The 21701-nt window shown below is 42.0% G+C and overlaps 2 protein-coding genes across 3 annotated transcripts; one reads left to right on the top strand and one right to left on the bottom strand.

Moving 5' to 3' along the window:
- The first annotated feature begins 14 nt into the window (after positions 1–14).
- Positions 15–8211, top strand: LOC140357041 (dystrophin-like). 2 transcript variants are annotated; one of them, XM_072442016.1, is made up of 6 exons: positions 16–262; positions 1593–1836; positions 2925–3039; positions 3122–3208; positions 4942–4967; positions 6345–8211. In XM_072442016.1, exons 1-5 carry the CDS (start codon positions 117–119, stop codon positions 4962–4964), a joined length of 615 nt encoding a protein of 204 aa, XP_072298117.1. In that variant the 5' UTR covers positions 16–116; the 3' UTR covers positions 4965–4967; positions 6345–8211. The 2 variants fall into 2 exon arrangements, with proteins under 2 accessions (XP_072298116.1, XP_072298117.1); XM_072442015.1 differs by lacking the exon at positions 4942–4967 and having other exon boundaries at positions 15–262.
- Positions 8212–12871: 4660 nt separating this feature from the next.
- Positions 12872–21249, bottom strand: LOC140357028 (adenosine receptor A1-like). Its single transcript, XM_072442003.1, has 5 exons — positions 21070–21249; positions 20029–20163; positions 19411–19595; positions 13226–13430; positions 12872–13108 (listed from the first exon to the last, which is right to left on the bottom strand). Exons 1-5 carry the CDS (start codon positions 21247–21249, stop codon positions 12872–12874), a joined length of 942 nt encoding a protein of 313 aa, XP_072298104.1.
- Between the last annotated feature and the right edge of the window lie 452 nt (positions 21250–21701).

Raw genomic sequence — 21701 nt, 5'->3', positions numbered from 1 at the left:
TTGTGTCACTGCTGTCATTTCCTTTGCTGATTTTCTGTTCTCCCATCTCCCGTGTGGCATTGTGCGCCCGTGTGCGGGGCTTATGTGGCGTGTGCGTTTGCAGCGATGACGAGCACATGTTGATCCAGCACTACTGCCAGTCTCTGAACCAAGGCTCTCCCCTCAGCCAGCCCCGCAGCCCCGCGCAGATCCTCATCTCCATGGAAACGGAGGAAAAGGGAGAGTTGGAGAGGGTGCTCACCGACCTGGAGCAGGAGAACAGGTCGGTCCATGGGGTCGTTTTTGTGGTTTGGACTTTTCACAAATAGGGATGTCACGATATCAAATTTTAGTGTTAGGATTATTGTAAGAAAAAACATCAAGATTTAAAGATTATTCACAATTATTGAAACAGATTTAACAGTGAAATCTTTAATTTCCTTTCACTAACGTCTAATATGTTACTATTCCTCAAGTTTGTGACCGGCTCTTTGAAAATGCACTTTCTGAAAGTTAAATGTGACAAACAGAAATAAAGTTAGGTCTATTTTTGGGCTAGATTTTTGAACAAAAAATGCTTTACGTTATTCATTTTTGGATCTTACGATTATATTTTGACCTGAATAATCACGATTATCGATTAATCTGATAATCTTGACACCCTTATTCACAAACTAGACACAATGACAAGTCTATTTATTGTGCTATTGTAAGTGCAGTTGCGAGTATTTTGTCTCAATTTAATCCTTACTAAATGGTGAACTAAAAGTCAATCAATATATGTATCAATCAATATATGTATCAATCAATATATGTATCAAAAAAAGTGTTGCAGGGGTGCACGGTGGCAGAGCAGTTAGCGCTCTTGCCTCCCAAGAGCAACATCACTGGGTTGAGTCTGCATGTCCTCCCCCGGTTCTCTCCGGGTTCTCCGGCTTCCTCCAAAGACATGCATGTGTTAGGCTAAATTGGCAACTCTAAATTGGGTGTGGGTCTAAACTTTGGGTCTAAAGTGTGTCTATGTCTATGAGTTGGCCACTGTCCAGGGTGTGCCCCGCCTAAGGCTCAAAGTCACTGGGATAGACTCCAGTCACCCGCGACCCCGACGGGAACAAGCGGTAGAACATGAATGAATGAAAAATAAGTGTTGCACACAGTAAATAATTATTGCTCAAGATTTGCTTAATCATTTTTGATGGGTTTTGTGTCAGATCTAAATGATACGTAAATGATAACTGAAAACTTGATAATAATCAAACACACGGATCCATTTAGGACCAAAATGGAAACTGTTTTACTTAACATTACTGATTTTTGTGAAAAAAAGGTTTTCTCTGGAGGAGATTGCCTGTTATTTCCTGGACTAGATTTTATAAAATGATTTTTGACGGTTCTGCTGTTTCTCTAATAGCTTGAAAAGAGAAGCTGCACTTCTGGTTCAGTTGCCAATATAAAGCAATCACATTTTTGTGAGGGACCAAATGTTATCCAGATTTTCATTTTCTCTGATAAATAACAAATCTGTCCTCATGATGTAATTGAGAAATTCAGTGTTCACTCAAAATGTGGCTGCATTTTCCTCCTAAATCTCCTTCTCTTTTCTTCTACCGCAGAAAGCTACAGGCTGAGTACGACCGTCTGAAGAAGGCCCATGACCGGAAGGGCTTGTCTCCGCTGCCGTCGCCCCCGGAGATGCTGCCCGTGTCCCCACAGAGCGCACGGGACGCAGAGCTCATTGCTGAGGCCAAGCTCCTACGGCAGCACAAAGGCCGACTAGAGGCGCGCATGCAGATCCTCGAGGACCACAACAAACAGCTGGAGTCCCAACTGCACCGCCTCCGACAGCTACTGGAACAGGTACAGAGCAAGGCACCAGTTTGGTACTTAAGAGAATAAAGGAGTCGAAGAAGCTGCTTGTAATTGGGTTACAGTGTAATGAGAGGGAAATGAGCTACAAAGAGTTGAAAAATGTAGTTTTCCGCATTTTGAACCAACTGACTAAAACTTAGCCTCACATTTTATTACACAGAATAAATGTAATAATAATAACAATGTGTTGATAATAATTGTGATAATCAAAATATTATGTTTTTTCAATGTCTGTAATAACCATGGATATTTTGGTACATCTTGTATTTAATCTACTTATAAACTACTCTCTAAACATAGTTTGAAGGGCACGATGGCCTTTGTGACCTTTGTTAATAAGACCAAATTAGCAGAAAGTACCGTAGTTGAAATATTCCTACGTGAGATTTATTTTTGTGCACAAATGTATCACTTTCCGCACGGGTGACTTGCACTTATCTCAGACTGTCGTTTCCAAAGTCATCCCAAATGAGAATGTGACACCTTTTCTCAACCTTCAGTGTCATGATGCAACTACAGGGGATTGGCAGCGCGTGAGGGACACACTGCCATCTGCTGGAAAGAAAAATATAACATGTCCTTCAAACAGTGCAGAGATTTAGTTCAATTTCAAGACTTCCTTCCTCTTTGGTTAAGACCAGCTGCAATATCCAAACTATATGTTAAGAAAATGTAATATGTAAATGTAAAAATGTTATTATTTTAAACCCCTTTTTATTCCTCTGAAAAACATTTCTTTTTTGATTCCAAAAATGGACTGCTAAAGAAATTCTTAGGCTTCTACACCACATTGTTAGCAGTTTATGCTTTTTGATGGCCTAATTGTAACCATTTGAATTGGAATTCAGATTCATCGCTCTCAAAAACCTGCCGCGATGCCTTTTTCTTCTGCAATCAGCTGTCGACGCCACCAGCATATATAAGTAGTCTAGATGGAGTAGATTAAAAGTTTCCTCGGCCATTACAATGCAAAGCTTCCCTTTAATTTTCTTGCCGGCGGTAATGGCCTTCTGAAGGAGAGTTAACTTCCCTTTGACTCACCTGATTAACTCGAGATGGTTTTATTTATTTGTTAGACGGACTCCAAGGTGAACGGCACTGCTCTCTCCTCTCCCTCCACCTCGTCACAACGCTCCGACTCCTCCCTCCCCGTGCTCCGAGTGGCCGCCAGTCAAACTATGGACACAATGGGTAAGAAAGAGTCATAAAAACGGCTGGCGGTTGAACATAAGGGGACAAGTTGCTAATAAATATAAATAAATTGTTCTTGAAGGCGATGACGAGCTTTCCAGTCCATCTCAAGACGCAGGGTTGGAGGAGGTGATGGAGCAGCTCAACCACTCTTTCCCTCATAGTCAAGGTAACGCGTTGAATTTGTTTGAATTAATGACCCTTTTACCCCAAGTAGTAATAGAACTATTTAGAACTTCATTTATTGGAGTTGGGGCTTCAATACAAGAAGTCATTGGCATAGAAATAATTAATAGAAATTACTTTGATTTATGATTCTCAAAGTAGATAAATTTTCACATATTGTTGTTTGAAAAGAACCTTCTAAATCTGGTGATGGATTAAATAAAGGTAAATTTCCTCTCTATTTTTTTCAATAGACAATTAATATAATGGAGTAAAATAAAACTCTTAAGTATTATGTATTGGAGAGAGGTGTTAGAAATTCAGATTTTAAGATCTCTCAAGTTTGCATTAACAATTATCCTTCTGTCGGGGGAAAGCGCAAAAGAGAAATTTAAAACGCGATTTAATATTATGAAAACTTCAATTTTCCATAAAATCCTCTCCATGGTAAATGTTCAGATTTTTATGTCACCATAAAATGATGTTATTCCTTGAAGATTTGGATGTTTTAACCATCCTCAAAAACTCCCCTCCAGCATTAAACTTTAAGAGCTAATTAAAAGTGTAAGTTGTTTAATTACCAAACATTATCATCTAGTGGAGGAAAGTATCATCAAAAATTCATGTCAGAATTTCGCCGGAAGATTGGAGGAGTCACTGGTGGCAAATCGAAAACGCTTTGAAAACAGTTTAGTCTCAGGTGCACGATAGAGAAAGATACAGCCACAGGGTTGTTAAGCACGTTTTACAGGAACAGACAAGAAAATACTTCATAAAACAACTATTGGGTTTTGTGGTAAAATAAAACTTGTATTGGAACGTTAATGGGCGATGTTTATGGTGGAAAAGACCATAAATCCATGAACTTAAATGTTGCTATCTTGTGTAAAAGCACATTTATTAGGAATTGTAATGTGGTGTAGTTTTCTGCTCCAAGTGAGGAGGCTGTGGGTTCTATTCCTATACGTCATAGTTAGTGTTGGGAGAACCGTAACGCTGATAGATATTACCATATGTTACATCAACTTGAAGCATCATTAGTTTACTCATAGTTGTATATTGATTCCTATATGTTTTTGAGTAATCCTGTATTGTCCTGCAACTGAAGCTCGAGTGCACAGAAGATTCCTGTTTTCACCTACCCCCTATCTCTGCCTAGTTGTAATTATTTTAAAAATGACGACTCCAACTCATGTGTTCTAAAATGTCACATTGCCACAAAATTTCAAAAAAACATATAAATGACAATCTGCTGCTTGAACCGTCCCCATGAAGAGGAGGGGCTTATCAGTTCTGCAGTTTTCATTGGACCTGTTTCTATTTTATATGCGTATTGCAAGAATGAACAAAATGTAAAATGATTATCAACTTATGTTCATATAGTTCTTACTGTTCTATACCAAGTACCTGAAATAAACAATTAGACAGTTTTCTTACTGTGAGCGGGGTTGCATCTCCAAAGGTCTGACCTGTAAACTTGACAGCGTCACCTTCTTGTCGCTATGGAAATGGACAAACATTTAATGCCATACCTTCCTGGCAAAGTAATAGCTTCTCCTTGTAAACAAACAAGTGGCAGACTGTCCTCAGTAAGAATGTACATTTTGCACATGTCCTTTTTGTTCCCTTCTTATATTTTTGTTTTACTGTCTCTTCACTCACTCTCTCTCCTGTCCTCCTGTTAATGATGTTTTGTCTTTTTCCTCTCTGTTTCCTGTCCTCTTTCTCCTGAACCAGGAGGGAGAAGGGGGCACCCATGAGCGGTAAGTGTCTCTGAACGTCCTTGTATTCCATCCCTTCTGCTCAATCTAGTTTCTATTGCAACTCTGATCCATCTCCACCAAAACAATGAGTCATCCTTCAGTCCAAATGATATTAAACCACTTTTCTCATTTAGTTTGTTGCTCTATATTTCATGTTTTTTTTTCTATTTTTGTATGTAATTTAAATATTTACTACCGTGTTTTATTTTTAAAAGAAAAACATCATACAAAATAAAACTTTTTGGTCACGTAAATCTCTCTAAATAACTTGATTCATGGACAGACCAGTCACCTTGAAACAAATCCAAAAATCCAGATGCAAATTAAATTCATTTGAGTTACTCCAAACTACTGAAACCATTTTAATATTCTAAACTGATTTTGTAGTGAGTGTACACTGATGCTTTGGAAGTTCAGCCTATCTCTTCCAGTCTTTAATTTCCTCTCGCTAGGAAGCATTGTTTGACTTGTGTAGTTTGTGATGCGTGGCTGTCTACATGTCGCACTTGAGTACACAGTGTTTGGTACAGGCGCAGTCAACAGCTCAGGGGTAAAACAATGAAACATCTGCAGACTCTAAAGTGACTGTGGATTTGAACTGCGTGTGAGCGCCGCACTGTTTATTTAAAAAGAGCCTTGGATTAACAGAGACCTCGTAGGAGCAAAGATGTTAGTTGTACAAGTAACATCAGAGAATTAGCCCTCAATGATACAGGACAATCTGTGATACTACATTAGTGTGTAAAGATGCCAGCCCTTGTTTTTACAGGTCTTGTTTTAAAGAACACAAATTTAAAGTGCCATTTAAAAAAACTGCACAGGCACGCACACACCAACACCTCTCTATGAATGATACCAACTTGACCAGGGATTAGACGGGGACTAAAACAGGACTAAACCGGTATTTAAACTGGACCAAACCAAGTCTGTACCACATTATTATAAACAGACTCCATCTTGTTTGTTGTGTGATTTGTTTGCTAAACAGATTTTATTGTCTGAAGCTTCTCTAATGAATTGTCCCTGTAGGGATAAATAAAGTTGTAAAAAAAATAAGTGTGACACAGCCTTTTCAGACCATTGTGTTGTTGTTAACCAGAGCATTTTATGTTCTAACATACTGTGGTTTTAAAAAACAGTTTGTGTACATTCATTCATTATTAAAATGAATTGGATTTGCGAAATCACCAGAATGTAAAGCTTGGAGTTTTCTTGTGTCCTGTCTAAAACAGGGACATTTTGACCTATAACGTAATCTTTCTATTAATTCAAATAACCCAGCCAACATGCGTATCCATCTTAAATATAACATTCATAAATGCATGTACAAGTTGTTTATTTCCGTGCTTTATCCTTCTGACTCTTCTCTGCCCGCAGGCCCCTCCATCGGCAGTTTGTTCCACATGGCGGACGACCTGGGCCGCGCCATGGAGTCGCTGGTCACCGTGATGACTGACGAGCAGAGCGCCGAATCGCACGAGGCCCTGCGCTTCTGACCCCGCCCCCTCATCCTGCCAAGGCCCGCCCCCCTCATCCTCCGAGCACCGGCATCTTCTCTTCTTCCTCCCTATCTGACCAACCTACCTTACCTGCCGCATGCTTTTCTAGTCAAAACAACTGGATCGGAACTCAACAGTTTACAAAGAGAATATATATAACGTCTATTTTTGTGAAGGATTGCGATGTCGCTAAAAAAACAAAAACAGGAAAAAAGAAAAAAATGAAAAACGACAACAGTATAACTTGTAGATTTGAGTAGTTTCTTAAAAAAATACGTCCTGAAAAAACTGTTTTATTCTTAACAGAGGCTGATTTTTAAACTTCTATGCAATTGTATAAAACAAGGGGTATATTGGGGTTGGGACGCAATGACAAGATACAAGTGTGTGTGTTGATGTGATCGTATCTATTGCCATTTATTTGTAAACGGGGGTAAAGCGCTAAAAGCAATTGACATATTTGTATGGGGAAAAAATATGATTGTAATCATAAGGGTGCTTTCTATGAGGTCTTTCTATTACACTTCTGGCATCCTGGGTCTTTGCAGTAAGATTTTGAAGTGTGGATGTGTGCGATGTGTGATGGTGCCTATTTGACATTACATACTGTAACATTATTTAGCTTTGATTTTTATGGGTTATAAAACTCAAACTTATATAATTTATCCATACATACAACTATTTTCCTTATTTTATTTGGAGTACTGTAAGTAAAAACACTGTACTAAGCCTGGGACAGAATGGCTGGTTAGTTATGGGTTTTTAATTTTAACAACAGATGTCGAGCCTACATTAAACATTGTATTAGTAGTAGCTTTATACATTGGCAATCTTATTGCAGTGTAATGTCTGAGAAATTCTTCGCCCATCGAAGAGCCTGTTACTGCTTTTCCAACAATAAAAGCTGCAGACTTGTCAAGGCTAAGATGACTCATCGCACAAACAGTATATGGTGTTGAATGTTAATAACTGATAAATATAATTCTGTTGATTTATATGTAATCACAGCTTCGTGTTAAAATTCTAGTTAGTTTTGGTCAGATTTTTTTTGGTCGCCTTGTCCATTCTGTTTCAGGCTACAGTTCAAAATCAAAATTGCACTGGTAGATTGTAAAAAAAAAATCCTGTTACAAATCTTAAGAGAATGTGCTAATAATGATGTTTTGTTTTACAAAGCTGCTAGTTTAGGTTTTGTTTGCTTCCTATTGAACAGGTTAGGATGATGCAAGGTCTACCTCGTGCAAATTGTCAACGTCCATTTCGGATTTGTCAAAACTCCACCCAAGTCCACCCAAATGCATCATGGGTAGTCTGATGTCCCAATTACATTACCATATATGATCAAATCTGAATTTTCAAACTCTAAAATATAGTGCACTGCTGTCTTTTTTTCTTTTTTTTTTGTTGAGGATGCATTCACTCTAGTTACTTTTCTGTATTTTTCTCTGGCATTATTTTAGTATGTGTGGCTAAAATAAGTTTATATTTAACGTCTAACCACTCAGAGAATCTCGAGTGTAGGAGGTGTGTGTTTATATTTTGGCAGCATGATCCAAAATGTAATAATTTTAAACCAGACACTGGATTTAAGTTATTCTAGGTTTTGTTTTTTATTATTCTCATCATTCATGTCTGAAATAACACGTCAATACGCCACAACATATCAGATTCCACCAAATATATGCCTTACTACTGTATTATTAAAATGCTTTACTGTATATCAATAAAGCACGCAGTTATGTTCATCGGAATGGCTTCTATTCATTTTTGTGGTCTCATCATTTTTAAATGACCTTCATGAAAAGGAAAACAAACTCATTTGCTCGGGTATTATAAGAAATTTAATATATATATACGTCTCCCCAACTATTTTCTGAATACATTGGGGTGGTAAGATTATTATGATTAACACATTAAATGACAATTCAGTTCAATTCATTTGTCCAGGAAAAAAAAAACAAGACGTTTCGACTTCCAAGAGTCTTTCTCAATCTGCGGATCTAGTCTGAGAACTCCGGTATGAATCCTACTCTGAGTAATCCCTACCCACTGGGCAGAACCTCCTCAGAGGTTAGGTGAGACTAGCCACTACACAAGAGGCCTAAACATTCAGGATTACAGAGTGCCGTGCATTGTAATCTTCAAGCCACAACCAACTCTTTTGAAGTCACGAGGTGAAGATTCTAAGCAGGGAGACGAGATTGTCTACTAGCACTGGTATCATAGATTCGATGCACTGGGTCTCAACATTGCCGGGACTTATAGTCATAATAAAACTCAAACCAACCCGGGGCCCTGTGTAAAAACAGCCTTGCCTAGTGCTATTTCTGTGTCACAACACACAGATGAGAAAGCAAAATGCAAGTCAGGCTGCCCAATCTGAGAAATTTGATTCATATTCCCTGTGAAAAGGTAACACCCAGTCCCACTGAAAATAGTCTGAAACATGCTGAAACATGGCTTGACAAAAACCCAGGAAATTTTGTTCTATTAGAATCTTCTCCACCCAACTTTAACTTTGAATCTGAATCACGAGAAAACAAAGTTTTCAGCACTGCCAATGTTGTATTGATTGTTTTACTGAGATGCTTTCAGTCATATGCACAGACTTTGATGGTTTGGTCATTACAGGTGAGTTCAGTGTTCATGGTGATAATATTTTTGACAGAAATGCTAAAAAACTTGATGCTGTCCATGAAACCTTCAGTCTTACTCATGAGTGGCCATACCGACAACAGAGAGCACACTTTAGATCTCCTAATTACAAAGGGGGTTAATATTTCAAACATCAATGTGGTCGATACTGCTCTGTCTTGATCATTTCTGCGTCTTCCTTGGCGTCTTCTGTATTTCCCAAACCACCAGTTGGTCCTGCAGTTGTTCGGAAGAGACACATAAATGATGGCACAGGTGCACTGTTTATGGAAATGATAAACTTTGAAAATGTCTCATGTTCTAATGATTTGTTGAACTCTTTTACATCTAGTGTTTTAAATGTTCTGGACACCATTGCTCCTATGAAGGCTAAAAATGTTAAAAAAATAAGCAGAAGGCGCCGTGGCAAAATTATATTTGGTCAGGGCACAGAACAGGGCCCAACGGAAATGGCGCAACTCAAAACTCCAGGTTGAAAAGGAGATTTACAGAGTGAAGTTGAACATCCATCCATCCATTTTCTACAGCTTGTTCCCTTTTGGGGTCGCGGGTGACTGGAGCCTATCCCAGTGACTTCGGGCCTTAGGCGGGGTACACCCTGGACAGTGGCCAACTTATCGCAGGGCTTGAAGTTGAACATGTACAACCTAATTGTATGTCGAACTAGGCAAGGATATTTTCCTTAAATAATTGGAAGCTGCTTGTCCTGTTTGCCACAGTAAACAGATTAACAAACCCTCCAGCTCAGCTTCCATTAGAACTAATTTCCACATCCAAGTGTAATGAGTTTGCATTATTCTTTAATGACAAAGTTCAGGGCATTAAAAATGCTATAAATTCCACAATGCAAAACATTAAAACCACCTAGACACTTGAGCTAACTTACTTTGCACCTGTAACTGACAAAACTGTCCAGGAGATCATCACCAGTTTGAGTTCATCATGCAGCCTCGATGTCACCAGCCACCAGATTTCTAAAGTCTGTGCTGACACATAGTTAACATGTCGCTTCAATCTGGAACATTTCCAATGTCTTTGAAAACTGCGGTCATAAAGCCTCTCCTTAAGAAGAGCAGTCTTGATGCCGCAGTACTGAGTCATTACCGGCCCATCTCTGATCTGACATTTTGGGGCAAAGTCCTTGAAAAGGTTGTTTACCAACAGTTTACGGATTTCCTCTAAATAAACAACTAATTTGATGTTTTTCAGTCAGGTTTTAGTCCTCATCACTGCACTGAGACTTGTCAAGGTGACAAATGACATCCGCCTGAACACTGACACGGGCAAAGCCTCAGTCTTAATTCTTTTAGATCCGAGTGCTGCTTTTGATACTATTGATCATGGGATCCTCTTCCAGAGACTAGAGGACTGGGCGGGCATCACTGTCACTACCCTAAATTGGTCCTATTTGGAAGACAGGAAGTAATTTGTTAAAATTGGTAACTGTGTAAATACCATTTGATATAATTGGCTGATTGACAGGAGGAGCGTCACCCCATTGCCCTTAATGGACCAGCCGCCACTGGTTACAACGTGGGCACCTGTGGCTTGTTGACAGGTGCCCACAAAGTATATGTACAATTTATTTTTTCTTTCTTTCTTTTCTTTAAATTTCATTGCCGTGTTTTATATACAGGAGCGCTCTGCAGCCTAAAAAGTACGGTATTAATGGAAGAGTGTTTACTATAAACCTATAAATCTATAAATAACACATTTCATATATGAATACATAATATAGGGTTGATCAATATCTGGAGAGTGATCAATTCTAATGTAAATTCTAATGTCCGGCAATATACACATTTTTCCAACCCACACAAGATTTATGACCTGCCTCACGCTGTCACGTGCTGATGGCCTTTTCTCACACATGTTTTTAGTTTTAGTAAAATCCTTGATAAGTTGACAGCTCTGTAATTTACAGAATGTATTATTTATAGATTTGCCTGTACTTTATGGCTTGAGACGTCCAATGTTGGCTGAACATGTAAATTCCAGTCACCACCACTGACAAGGGTTCCTTCAGAGTGGTTAGCAATCATATCCACAATTTCAGTATAGAAAGACTTCCTGGTGGAGCATATGCATTTATCAATGTAAACACACTTCCACTAATACTTCCTTTGACTGGTACAGATCTGTCATCTTTGTCTTTGTGTTCAAATGCCAAAGCCTCTTCCTCTATATTGAATCTTTTTATTTTTCCATTTACGTTGATGCTCTGCATTGTAGGATAAAGCAGGGCATATTCCACGTTCTTCTCTCTCAGTCGGAATTTCATCAGATCAAAACCAAGAGACTTGGAGCTTGGGTGATCCGGGTTGGCCCGTAGCGAGACCTATTATACCGCAGTTGAGGAACTTCAGTATAATAGGTCTTGGACGCTGGTTCGGGCCCAGCTTGGGAGCCATGGAGCAATGTGCATAGTTAATCTTTATTTTTCCAGCTTTTGTTGGAAGTTTGAGATATTAAATCCAGGTCTCCTTATACTTGTCCAAATCCTTAACCTCAGTGACCTCTGGAATGCCGAAAATCCGCACACCTGTGTTCTCTGTGACCCAGGTTGTTCATTTTGTTGGTCAAAACGCACCTGGTTTGTCAATTCTGTCAATTGGTTTGTAAAGTAGAGACAGTGTCCCTCATGTCAGAGACCTCCTCGGTGTCTTCTTTCGCTTTTATTGGATTTCAAATCACGCATGTCTGCCAGGGTCTTTGCGTCCACTGTCTTTGTAATCTTGTCAATAAAGCTACCATAATCACTAGGTTTATCTTGGTTCGAGTCGTCTCCACCGAGAGTTGGAGCGGGTACGAGAGACAGATTATTTCCACGGGTACAACCATGGCCAGACAGACCCGTCTGAACTAGGCAGACATCATCTCTGAACTCGACTGCTTTCTTATTTTCAATAAAGACCGATAAAAAATGCACTGAGGCAGTTGTTTAAGAAAACAACACTAAGACTTATGTGGAGGGAAATTACAATGGTGAAACTTCCCATTCTTTGAGATGCAGCTAAAGCAGTTTTGAGAGGTAAAATTATAGCCATTGTCTCAGCGAAAAAGAAACAAAGGGAGAAAAAACTATACTATCTGCAAGAAAAGCTAAAACTGCTGGAGGTAAATCATGCAGAAGGGGAATCCTCAAGAGAGGAAATTCATGATCTGACCTCAAAGTAAAATGCTCTTTATCATTAGAGTGGATAAAAAAAAAATGAAATTGAAATTATTAGCCTGGAATCTTAGAAAACAACAAGCTGAAATAATTTTTAAAATAAAAAACAAGATTAACCGTCCTTTGAGTTTCCGGTCTTGATTCGCAGATTGAGAATGACTCTCGGATGAGTGTCAAAACGTATCGTTTTTTCATAAAAAACAGATGAGTCCAGATGACTACAACTGAATCTTTTTCCACAATGGAACACTCCTGGACGAATGAGGGATTACACCGGCTTATTTTAACAAACAAGACCAAATATCATAATCCTTTGAATCTTTCTACAAAAAACTTTTCTCTAAAATTGCAGGAGATAAAGAAGATTACCGGTAATTAAATGTTATGGTATTCTCAGACTCAGCTGAAAACGTGTCATTTGGGCTTTGACAAAATCAATTTCCCTTGGACTCACTGTCAACAAGTACTGAGCAAGTGTTGCATGACAACTCTCTCCTGGACATATATAAACTGAACTTATATATTAATTTTATAAAGTGACCATCATGTGCCTAAAGTGGCATTTCAAATTATCTAGTTCACACAACTTTCCACATCTCCATGAGGGCCCTTCTGAACGATCTCATCCTGTAGGCGTACAGGAGGGGGTTTAGGGCCGAGTTTGCGTGGGACAACAAGATTGCCACCAGTATTATATACATGGGGACATCACAGGTTGGACAGAAGAAGAGAACACAGTTGATGAGGTTTATGGGCATCCAACATACAGTGAAGAGGAAAAGGAGGAGGAAGATCGATATGGCCTTTTGCATTTCCTGTTGGGTACATAATGTTTTTGCCCTATTTGGGTTAAGTGGATTTGTTATTGTAAATATAGAGTCAGTAGATACTCTTGTTCTTGATTTGTGCATGTGTGTGTTATTTTGTCCAACTGTGGCTTCCATATTCCCAGTGTCTTCTTGCCCAGTGCAGAAGGTGTTGGTTCTGACTTGAGGGATGCGTCGGAGTTGGCCCCGGACTATTAGGAAAATGCGAGCATAAATGATGAACATGGCGATGAGTGGAATCAGCAGAAAGCAGAAGAAGTTACAGTAAACCATGAAGCTCATGCGGACCATACAGGTGAAGATGCAGTACCTGTAATGACAAACGTGAGTTATGTGAAATATATTAAACAAGATACAAGGCTCTCCAGTCATTTTTGTTTTAAAAAATCAATTTCCCTCAAAGATGGACAAAACACTTTGTTGGTAAGTGACTAAATGGGGCCGCACACACACACACACACCTACACACACACACACACGCACACACACACACTCACACGCACACACACACACACACCTACGCACACACACACACGCACACACACACACTCACACGCACACACGCACACACACACACACACCTACGCACACACACACAAACCTATGCACACACACACACACACACCTACGCACACACATACACACACACACACACACACACCTACGCACGTACACACACATACACACACACACACCTACGCACACACACACACACACACACACTCACATACACACACACACACATACGCACACACACACACACACCTACGCACGTACACACACACACACACACACACACCTACGCACACACACACACACGCACACACACACATACACACACACACACATACGCACACACACCTACGCACACACACACACACACACACATACACACACACATACACACACACACATACACATACACACCTACGCACACACACACACACACATACACACACACATACACATACACACCTACGCACACACACACACACATACACACACACACACACGATAGAGAAAGAGCGTTGACATCAGTAGCGTGCGGTGACTTTTATGGATGGGAACGCAAACTTGGAGTGTTCAATATTTAGCGGATAAAACAAAAGTTAAAAAACAATTGGCTATGCTAAAGATGCTGATTGGATTAAATAAGATGACTTCATCGACCTATTCATTACACAAATTAGTGTTCTATGTTGTTAAATTACTGCCTGTATTTCTAACTAATATTTAATCATTAGAAACATGAACAGAGCCTTAGCTACAAACAAAGACTTGTCTCTGAAAGATAATTTTAAGTCCACTGGTTGGACTGGTTGGACAATTTTTCGCTGCAACTGTATATATATATATATATATATAGATATATATATATATGTATATTGTATATAGATCAAGATTTGGTCGTTTCTAATCTTCAATGATTAGCTTGTGTCGTGTAGTAGTAGTGATTAAATGATTAAAAGTTATTATTGTTTATGTTCAGGAAATTAATATTGAGATACTTTTATTTTCTTTTTTTGTTGACTCCCCATTGAAGAAATATTTGCCATCTGTTCCATTCAATAATTAATCCAAGACAAATTATTTGGCATGTTTACAAAGCAAAAACATTGGCACATCTGACGTATTTACAGTATTCAAGTGCAACATTAATTGTTTTTTGTATGCAATCCTCCCGCAGTGATTCTCTGATCAGTCTTCAATGCAACTGTAGATACAGAAAGTTACAGTAACCCTTATTTTTGAATGTAGGTTTCTTGTAATCCGTAACTATGTTTGGACTTATCGTTTGTGCAATAATGTTGAACGTGCAACGAGTGGACAGTGCAATAATTTAAGGACGGTGCAATGAGTGGACTGTGTAATGAGTGTGACCCAAACCCTTGTGTGTTTACTTGCATCAGTGTCTGTCCTTTAACAATATAATAGATCCATGATTACAGTTTTTTACGATTGAATAAACACTAAAATCTAAAGTTTTGCCCAATTATCAAAACCTTACACTCAAGGAGCAAAGCTTGGCCCCAGATTTGCACCACTGTAAACACAATAAGTCAGATCACACTTTGTGCAAAACAACACACACAGTGATTTACAACACTGAACACACTTGTATGTATTTGGACACAGAAGTATATCAAGATGTCACTTCCATCCATCCATCCATCTTCTGCCACTTTATCCAGGGCCGGGTCGCGGGGGCAGCAGTCTGAGCAGGGACTCCCAGACTTCCTTCTCCCCAGACACTTCCTCTAACTCCTCCGGGGGGATCCCGAGGCGTTCCCAGGCCAGCCGAGAAACATAGTCTCTCCAGCGTGTCCTGGGTCTTCCCCGGGGCCTCTTCCCGGTGGGACATGCCTGAAACACCTCCCGAGGGAGGCGCCCAGGAGGCATCCGGAACAGATGCCCGAGCCACCTCAGCTGGCTCCTCTCGACGTGGAGCTCCCCCCGTGTGGCCGAGCTCCTCACCTTATCTCTAAGGGAGTGCCCAGTCACACGGCGGAGGAAACTCATTTCGACCGCTTGTATCCGCGATCTTGTTCTTTCGGTCACTACCCAAAGCTCATGACCATAGGTGAGGGCAGGAACGTAGACCGACCGGTAAATAGAGAGCTTTGCCTTTCGGCTCAGCTCCCTCTTCACCACAACGGTCCGATGCAGCGACTGCATCACTGCAGCCGCTGCACCGATCCGCCTGTCGATCTCACGCTCCATCCTTCCCTCACTCGTGAACAAGACCCCGAGATACTTGAACTCCTCCACTTGGGGCAAGGACACCCCACCCACCTGGAGAGGGCAAGCCACCTTTTTCCGGTCGAGAACCATGGCCTCGGATTTGGAGGTGCTGATTCTCATCCCAGCCGCTTCACACTCGGCTGCAAACCGTCCCAGTGCATGTTGCAGGTCCGGGTTTGATGGAGCCATCAGGACAACATCGTCTGCAAACAGCAGAGATGAGATCCTGTGGTCCCCAAACCGGACACCCTCCGACCCCTGACTGCGCCTAGAAATTCTGTCCATAAAAATTATGAACAGAACCGGTGACAAAGGGCAGCCCTGGCGGAGTCCAACATGCACTGGGAACAGGTCTGACTTACTGCCGGCAATGCGAACACAGCTCCTGCTCCGGTCATACAGGGACCGGACAGCCCTGAGCAAAGGGCCCCGGACCCCGTACTCCCGGAGCACCCCCCAAAGGACACCCCGAGGGACACGGTCGAAAGCCTTCTCCAGATCCACAAAGCACATGTGGACTGGTTGGGCAAACTCCCATGAGCCCTCGAGCACCCGATGGAGGGTACAGAGCTGGTCCAGTGTTCCACGACCGGGACCAAAACCACTCTGCTCCTCCTGAATCCGAGGTTCGACTATCGGTCGGATTCTCCTCTCCAGTACCTTGGAATAGACCTTACCCGGGAGGCTGAGGAGTGTGAGCCCTCTGTAGTTGGAACACACCCTCCGGTCCCCCTTCTTGAACAGAGGGACCACCACCCCGGTCTGCCAGTCCAGAGGCACGGTCCCCGAACGCCACGCGATGTTGCAGAGACGTGTCAACCAAGACAGTCCTAGAACATCCAGATACTTTAGGTACTCAGGGCGGATCTCATCCACCCCCGGAGCCCTGCCACCGAGGAGTTTGCGTACAACCTCAGTGACTTCAGCTTGGGTGATGGATGAGCCAGCCTCCGAGTCCCCGGTCTCTACTGCCTCTTCGGAAGACGTGACTGAGGGATTAAGGAGATCCTCAAAGTATTCCTTCCACCGTCCGACGACCAGTCGAGGTCAGCAGGCCTCCACCCGCACCGTAAACGGTGTTGGTGAGACACTGCTTCCCCCTCCTGAGGCGCCGGACGGTTTGCCAGAATTTCTTTGGTGCCGACATCATCGACAGCAGCCGCATCAACAATGGAGGCGGAGAACATGGTCCACTCGGACTCAATGTCCCCAACCTCCCCCGGGACATGGGAGAAGCTCTCCCGGAGGTGCAAGTTGAATACCCTACTGACAGAGGGCTCTACTAGACGTTCCCAACAGACCCTCACAATGCGCTTGGGTCTGCCAAGTCTGTCCGGCTTCCTCCTCCGCCAGCGGATCCAACTCACCACCAGGTGGTGATCGGTTGACAACTCTGCCCCTCTCTTCACCCGAGTGTACAGTGGTCTGATGACACAACAACAAAGTCGATCATTGACCTCCGGCCTAGGGTGTCCTGGTGCCATGTGCACTGATGGACACCCTTGTGCTTGAACATGGTGTTCGTTATGGACAATCCGTGGCTAGCACAGAAGTCCAATAACTGAACACTGCTCGGGTTCAGATCGGGGAAGCCGTTCTTCCCGATCACCCCTCTCCAGGTGTCACTGTCATTGCCCACGTGGGCGTTGAAGTCCCCCAGTAGAACAACGGAGTTCCCGGTCGGTGCACTGTCCAGTACCCCTCCCAAGGACTCCAAGAAGGCCGGGTACTCTGCACTGCTGTTCGGCCCGGAGGCCGCCACAACAGTGAGAGACCTGTCCCCCACCCGAAGGCGGAGCTGAGGGGCTATCAGCAAGCCCACACCAGCCCGCCGCCTCTCCCCGCGGGCAACACCAGAGAAGTGGAGCGTCCAGCCCCTCTCGAGGAGATGGGTTCCAGAGCCCAAACTGTGCGTGGAGGTGAGGCCGACTATATCTAGTCGGTATCGCTCAACCTCCCGTACAAGCTCAGGCTCTTTCCCCCCCAGCGAGGTGACATTCCATGTCCCCAGAGCAAGTCTCTGTGTCTGGAGATCTGGTTGCCGAGGCCCCTGCCGTCGACTGCCACCCAGATCTCTCTGCACCGGCCCCTTATGGATCCTCCTGCGGGTGGTGGGCCCACGGGAGGGCGGCCCCACGTCGCTCTTTCGGGCTGTGCCCAGCCGGGCCCCGTGGGGTAAGACCCGGCCACCAGGCGCTCGCCATGGAGCACCCATCCCAGGCCTGGCTCCAGGATGGGGCCCCGGTGACGCCGATCCGGGCGACGTAAACTGCCTTGTTCGTGTTGTCATCATAGAGGGCTTCTGAACCGATCTTTGTCTGACCCGTCACCTAGGACCTGTTTGCCTTGGGAGACCCTACCAGGGGCATGAAGCCCCCGACAACATAGCTCCCGGGATCATTCGGGCACTCAAACCCCTCCACCACGTTAAGGTGTCGGTTCAAGGAGAGGCTGATGTCACTTCCTTGCAATTCTAAAGCACTGACTGTCAAATGACCACCCCCATGTGCCAAATGACCACACCCATGTGCCAAATGACCACACCATGTGCCAAATGACCACACCCATGTGCCAGCTCATTGAACACTGTCATCAGGTGACCAAACACAAGATCGTTTAATTATAGACACACCAATCAGGTTTAAGCACTAAAAAAATGTAGCAGGTGAGTTCACCAAACTGAACCAAAATGGAAGGAAGAGGAAGAGGAAGAGTGAAGATGAGAATGAGAAAGAGGAGGAGGAGGAGAAGGAGGCAGAGGCCGTGCCAGAGGTAGAGGTGGAGGTAGAGGTGGAGGTGGAGGTAGAGGTGGAGGTGGAGGTAGAAGAAGAGGAAGACTTCAAGCAGGAGGAAGAGGGGGAGGAGTTTGGGGGGTTATTTTTTGTACTGGATAAAATGTTATGTTCATGAAAACTGGGATTTTTTAAACTTTTTTTTGCCATGTTGGCTTGAGTTTATGGAAAAAAATAAATTACACTGTCAACAGCATTAGTCTTGTGTCCTGTGTGGTGTTTACAGTGATGCACACAAGTGTGTGTAGCGTTCACTGTGTGTGTTGTTTTGCACAAAGTGTGAGCAGACATTGTGTTTAGAGTTGTGCAAATCCGAGCCATGTTTTGCAAATTCTCCCATTCTTCCATAATGTACTTCACCCATACGACTCTATGCACTTAGAAGCAGAATTGGCCAAAAGTGGTTAAGGTTTTCCACAGCAGTGTGTAACTGGTGTGTAACTGGTGTGTAACTGGTGTGTAACTGGTGTGTAACTGGAGCAAACATAGTTAAGTCACATGCAATACGTGTGTTTCATATGGTAAAAAAATATGGTTTTGATAAATCAGTGTCTACTTTTTACAAGAGTGTTTCATTTTGCAAAGGAGCTAAAGTGTTTTGCTAAATTGGGTTTGTGTTTGTGCTAATTGTGTGTAGGGTTTTGCTAAATAAAACAAAACAGTAAAAATTGTGTTGTACGAATTGTTCAATCGTAAAAAACTGTAACATGCACTGTCCCAATAGAATACATAATAACTCCTTATGCTTTGTCTTACATGGAGTTCTCCGGTTGCTTCTGCCAGTCAATGACGGGCACACACCCGGAGAGGACAGCCAGGCTCCAGGTCAGCAGTAGAGTGACACAAGCTGCTCTGGGGTTCATCAGACGCTGGTACTGGAAGGGCAGGAGAATAGCCATGTAGCGCTCGGCAGCTACAGCTAACAGACTCAAGATGGAACTCTGGAGACAAGGAGGTGAACTGTAGTTGCAATATGTTTAAATACAATAATAATTTTAAAGGTACACTATTTAACTTTTCTGATGGGGGTCAGCTGCCTTTTTGTCTCTTTGGAGCTGTTCATTCTTTGTCATAAAGGATCCATAATATTAGTTGTTTTCAGATTCACTAGAATGGGATGATATCACACGGGGGCCAAGAGCTAAATCTTACTACTGATTACATTGTACTTTGTCATGAAATATTAAAAAGGTAAATTCATAAATGTCTAATCTACTTATTTCTATTTGTGACTAGACATTGACTTAAAAATGTGTGATGTCACCTGAAACCCAGCAAAAGCATTTATCTTATCTTATCTTTCCTACATTTATTTTTGTAACACTTTATGGTGGGTCAATGTTGTTTTTCATTCAATTCCACAGAAGATCATACCTGTGTTAGTATCATTAGTACGCTGATTATGAGCAGACACAGTGGCAGGTCACGGTGAGGTCGCCCCACGTCAGTGAGCACAGCGCAGGGAATGGCTACCAACCCTACCAGCATGTCCGCCACAGCCAGGGACACCTTCAAAACAATACATTTAGGTCTACTTACACAACCCTCCCACTATCTACATGAAACTTTTCTGCCCTACAAAGTAAAAAATGCAGTTACTGTGTATTTTGTCAAAAACGTTTTATGGCTAATTGTACCAATTTTGAGAAATCTTGATATCCTAATTGCAGTAACTAAAATTCCTCTGTGATACAAAGCAAAGCGCAGTAACTGCTGCTTTTCAAATGTAGATACTGCACTTTTCTGTTGTTTCACTGGAGAGTATTGCATAACTGGCAATTTTTGGGGAACTATAATCAGACTCTAAATGTAAAATTTTACACACAAACTAAATCGTTTTGGTGATAAAAGATCTCCCCAAATATGTTTTGTCAGACCATCTTGTTTATTTTATTTTAAGTATACCGGGCACATCATCTTCTTCTTTGGTGTTTTATGGTGGCTGGAATCCAAGTGTTACATTACCGCCGGGCGCATCATAGTAAAATCCATTAGTGTACCTATCATTGCCATGGAGACCCAATGCACACATTACCAAATGCAGCCAAAAACATTTTTTGGATGGTGGTAGGAAAACTCAAAAATGGGTTTAAACAACACTCTGATCTGTGATCAATATAAGCATTCATGGTCCTGTTTAGGTGTTTGATTTTCAACAAAAATGTTGAGTCTGACTAACTGAAAAATAGTTGGCTAATGCTAGCTTGTGATTTTAATGTTATTTGAAACAAAAGGACTTTAACACCACCAATCAGCTCACCTGTACTAGTTTCAGCCAAGTCACTTTTTAATAGTCAGATTTTGTTAAAACAAAGCTCAGAATAAAGTCTAACTTGAGTTACAGAGTTTCAGAAAGAGCAGAGCTTCACACCTCCAATGTTGATGACATCAAGGTATCAAACGCTTAATGCTTACCAGGAAGTAGTTGGTGATGGTACGGAGCTTCTTTGTTCGGGTGATGGACAAACAAACCAAAAAGTTGCCGATAATAGCCAGCACTGCAATGATGAGTTCAAATGTGATATAGAGACTTTTGATTTTAGGACTGTCCGCATAGGGCATCTTGTTCAAGCACGCTCCGAGACTTTGGTTCATGATGACAGCACTCAAATTTGATATATTTAAAGTTCCCAAAATGAAAACTGTAATTTGTTTGTTGTTTTTCCTGGTTGTTGTCAAAAAAGAAGTTCCAGAGCAGAATGTGTGTTGTCCAATTCCAGCTAATTCACTCTCTACAGGTTTTTACAAAAACTTTGTGAATTGTAAGTGTAAGAAACATTTAACACACATCAGCCTCAGCGTCTCTGTTCTTTGTCCTGTCAGACCACTGTATATAAACAAGTCTGCTTAATGAAAGCTACAGTTACAAAACCAGGTCCTTCATAAATGGAAACGAGATATGATTGACATGAATGTCCCACATCTGCCACCAAAACAAATATAGTCCTGGGCTATTATGAACAGTTCAGGTGCTCTCCAGGCATACATAATTAAAAAGCAGATACTGTGAAATGCCCCTGTTTAAATATTGTGGATTGCCCTCCAGT

The sequence above is a fragment of the Eucyclogobius newberryi genome, unplaced genomic scaffold, assembly GCF_026437365.1.
Source record: "Eucyclogobius newberryi isolate DKJ021-1_F unplaced genomic scaffold, fEucNew1.0.hap1 SCAF_122, whole genome shotgun sequence".
NCBI lineage: Eukaryota > Metazoa > Chordata > Actinopteri > Gobiiformes > Gobiidae > Eucyclogobius > Eucyclogobius newberryi.
The sequence above is the reverse complement of the archived record's forward strand: the minus strand, read 5'-3'. Positions and strand labels throughout refer to the sequence as shown.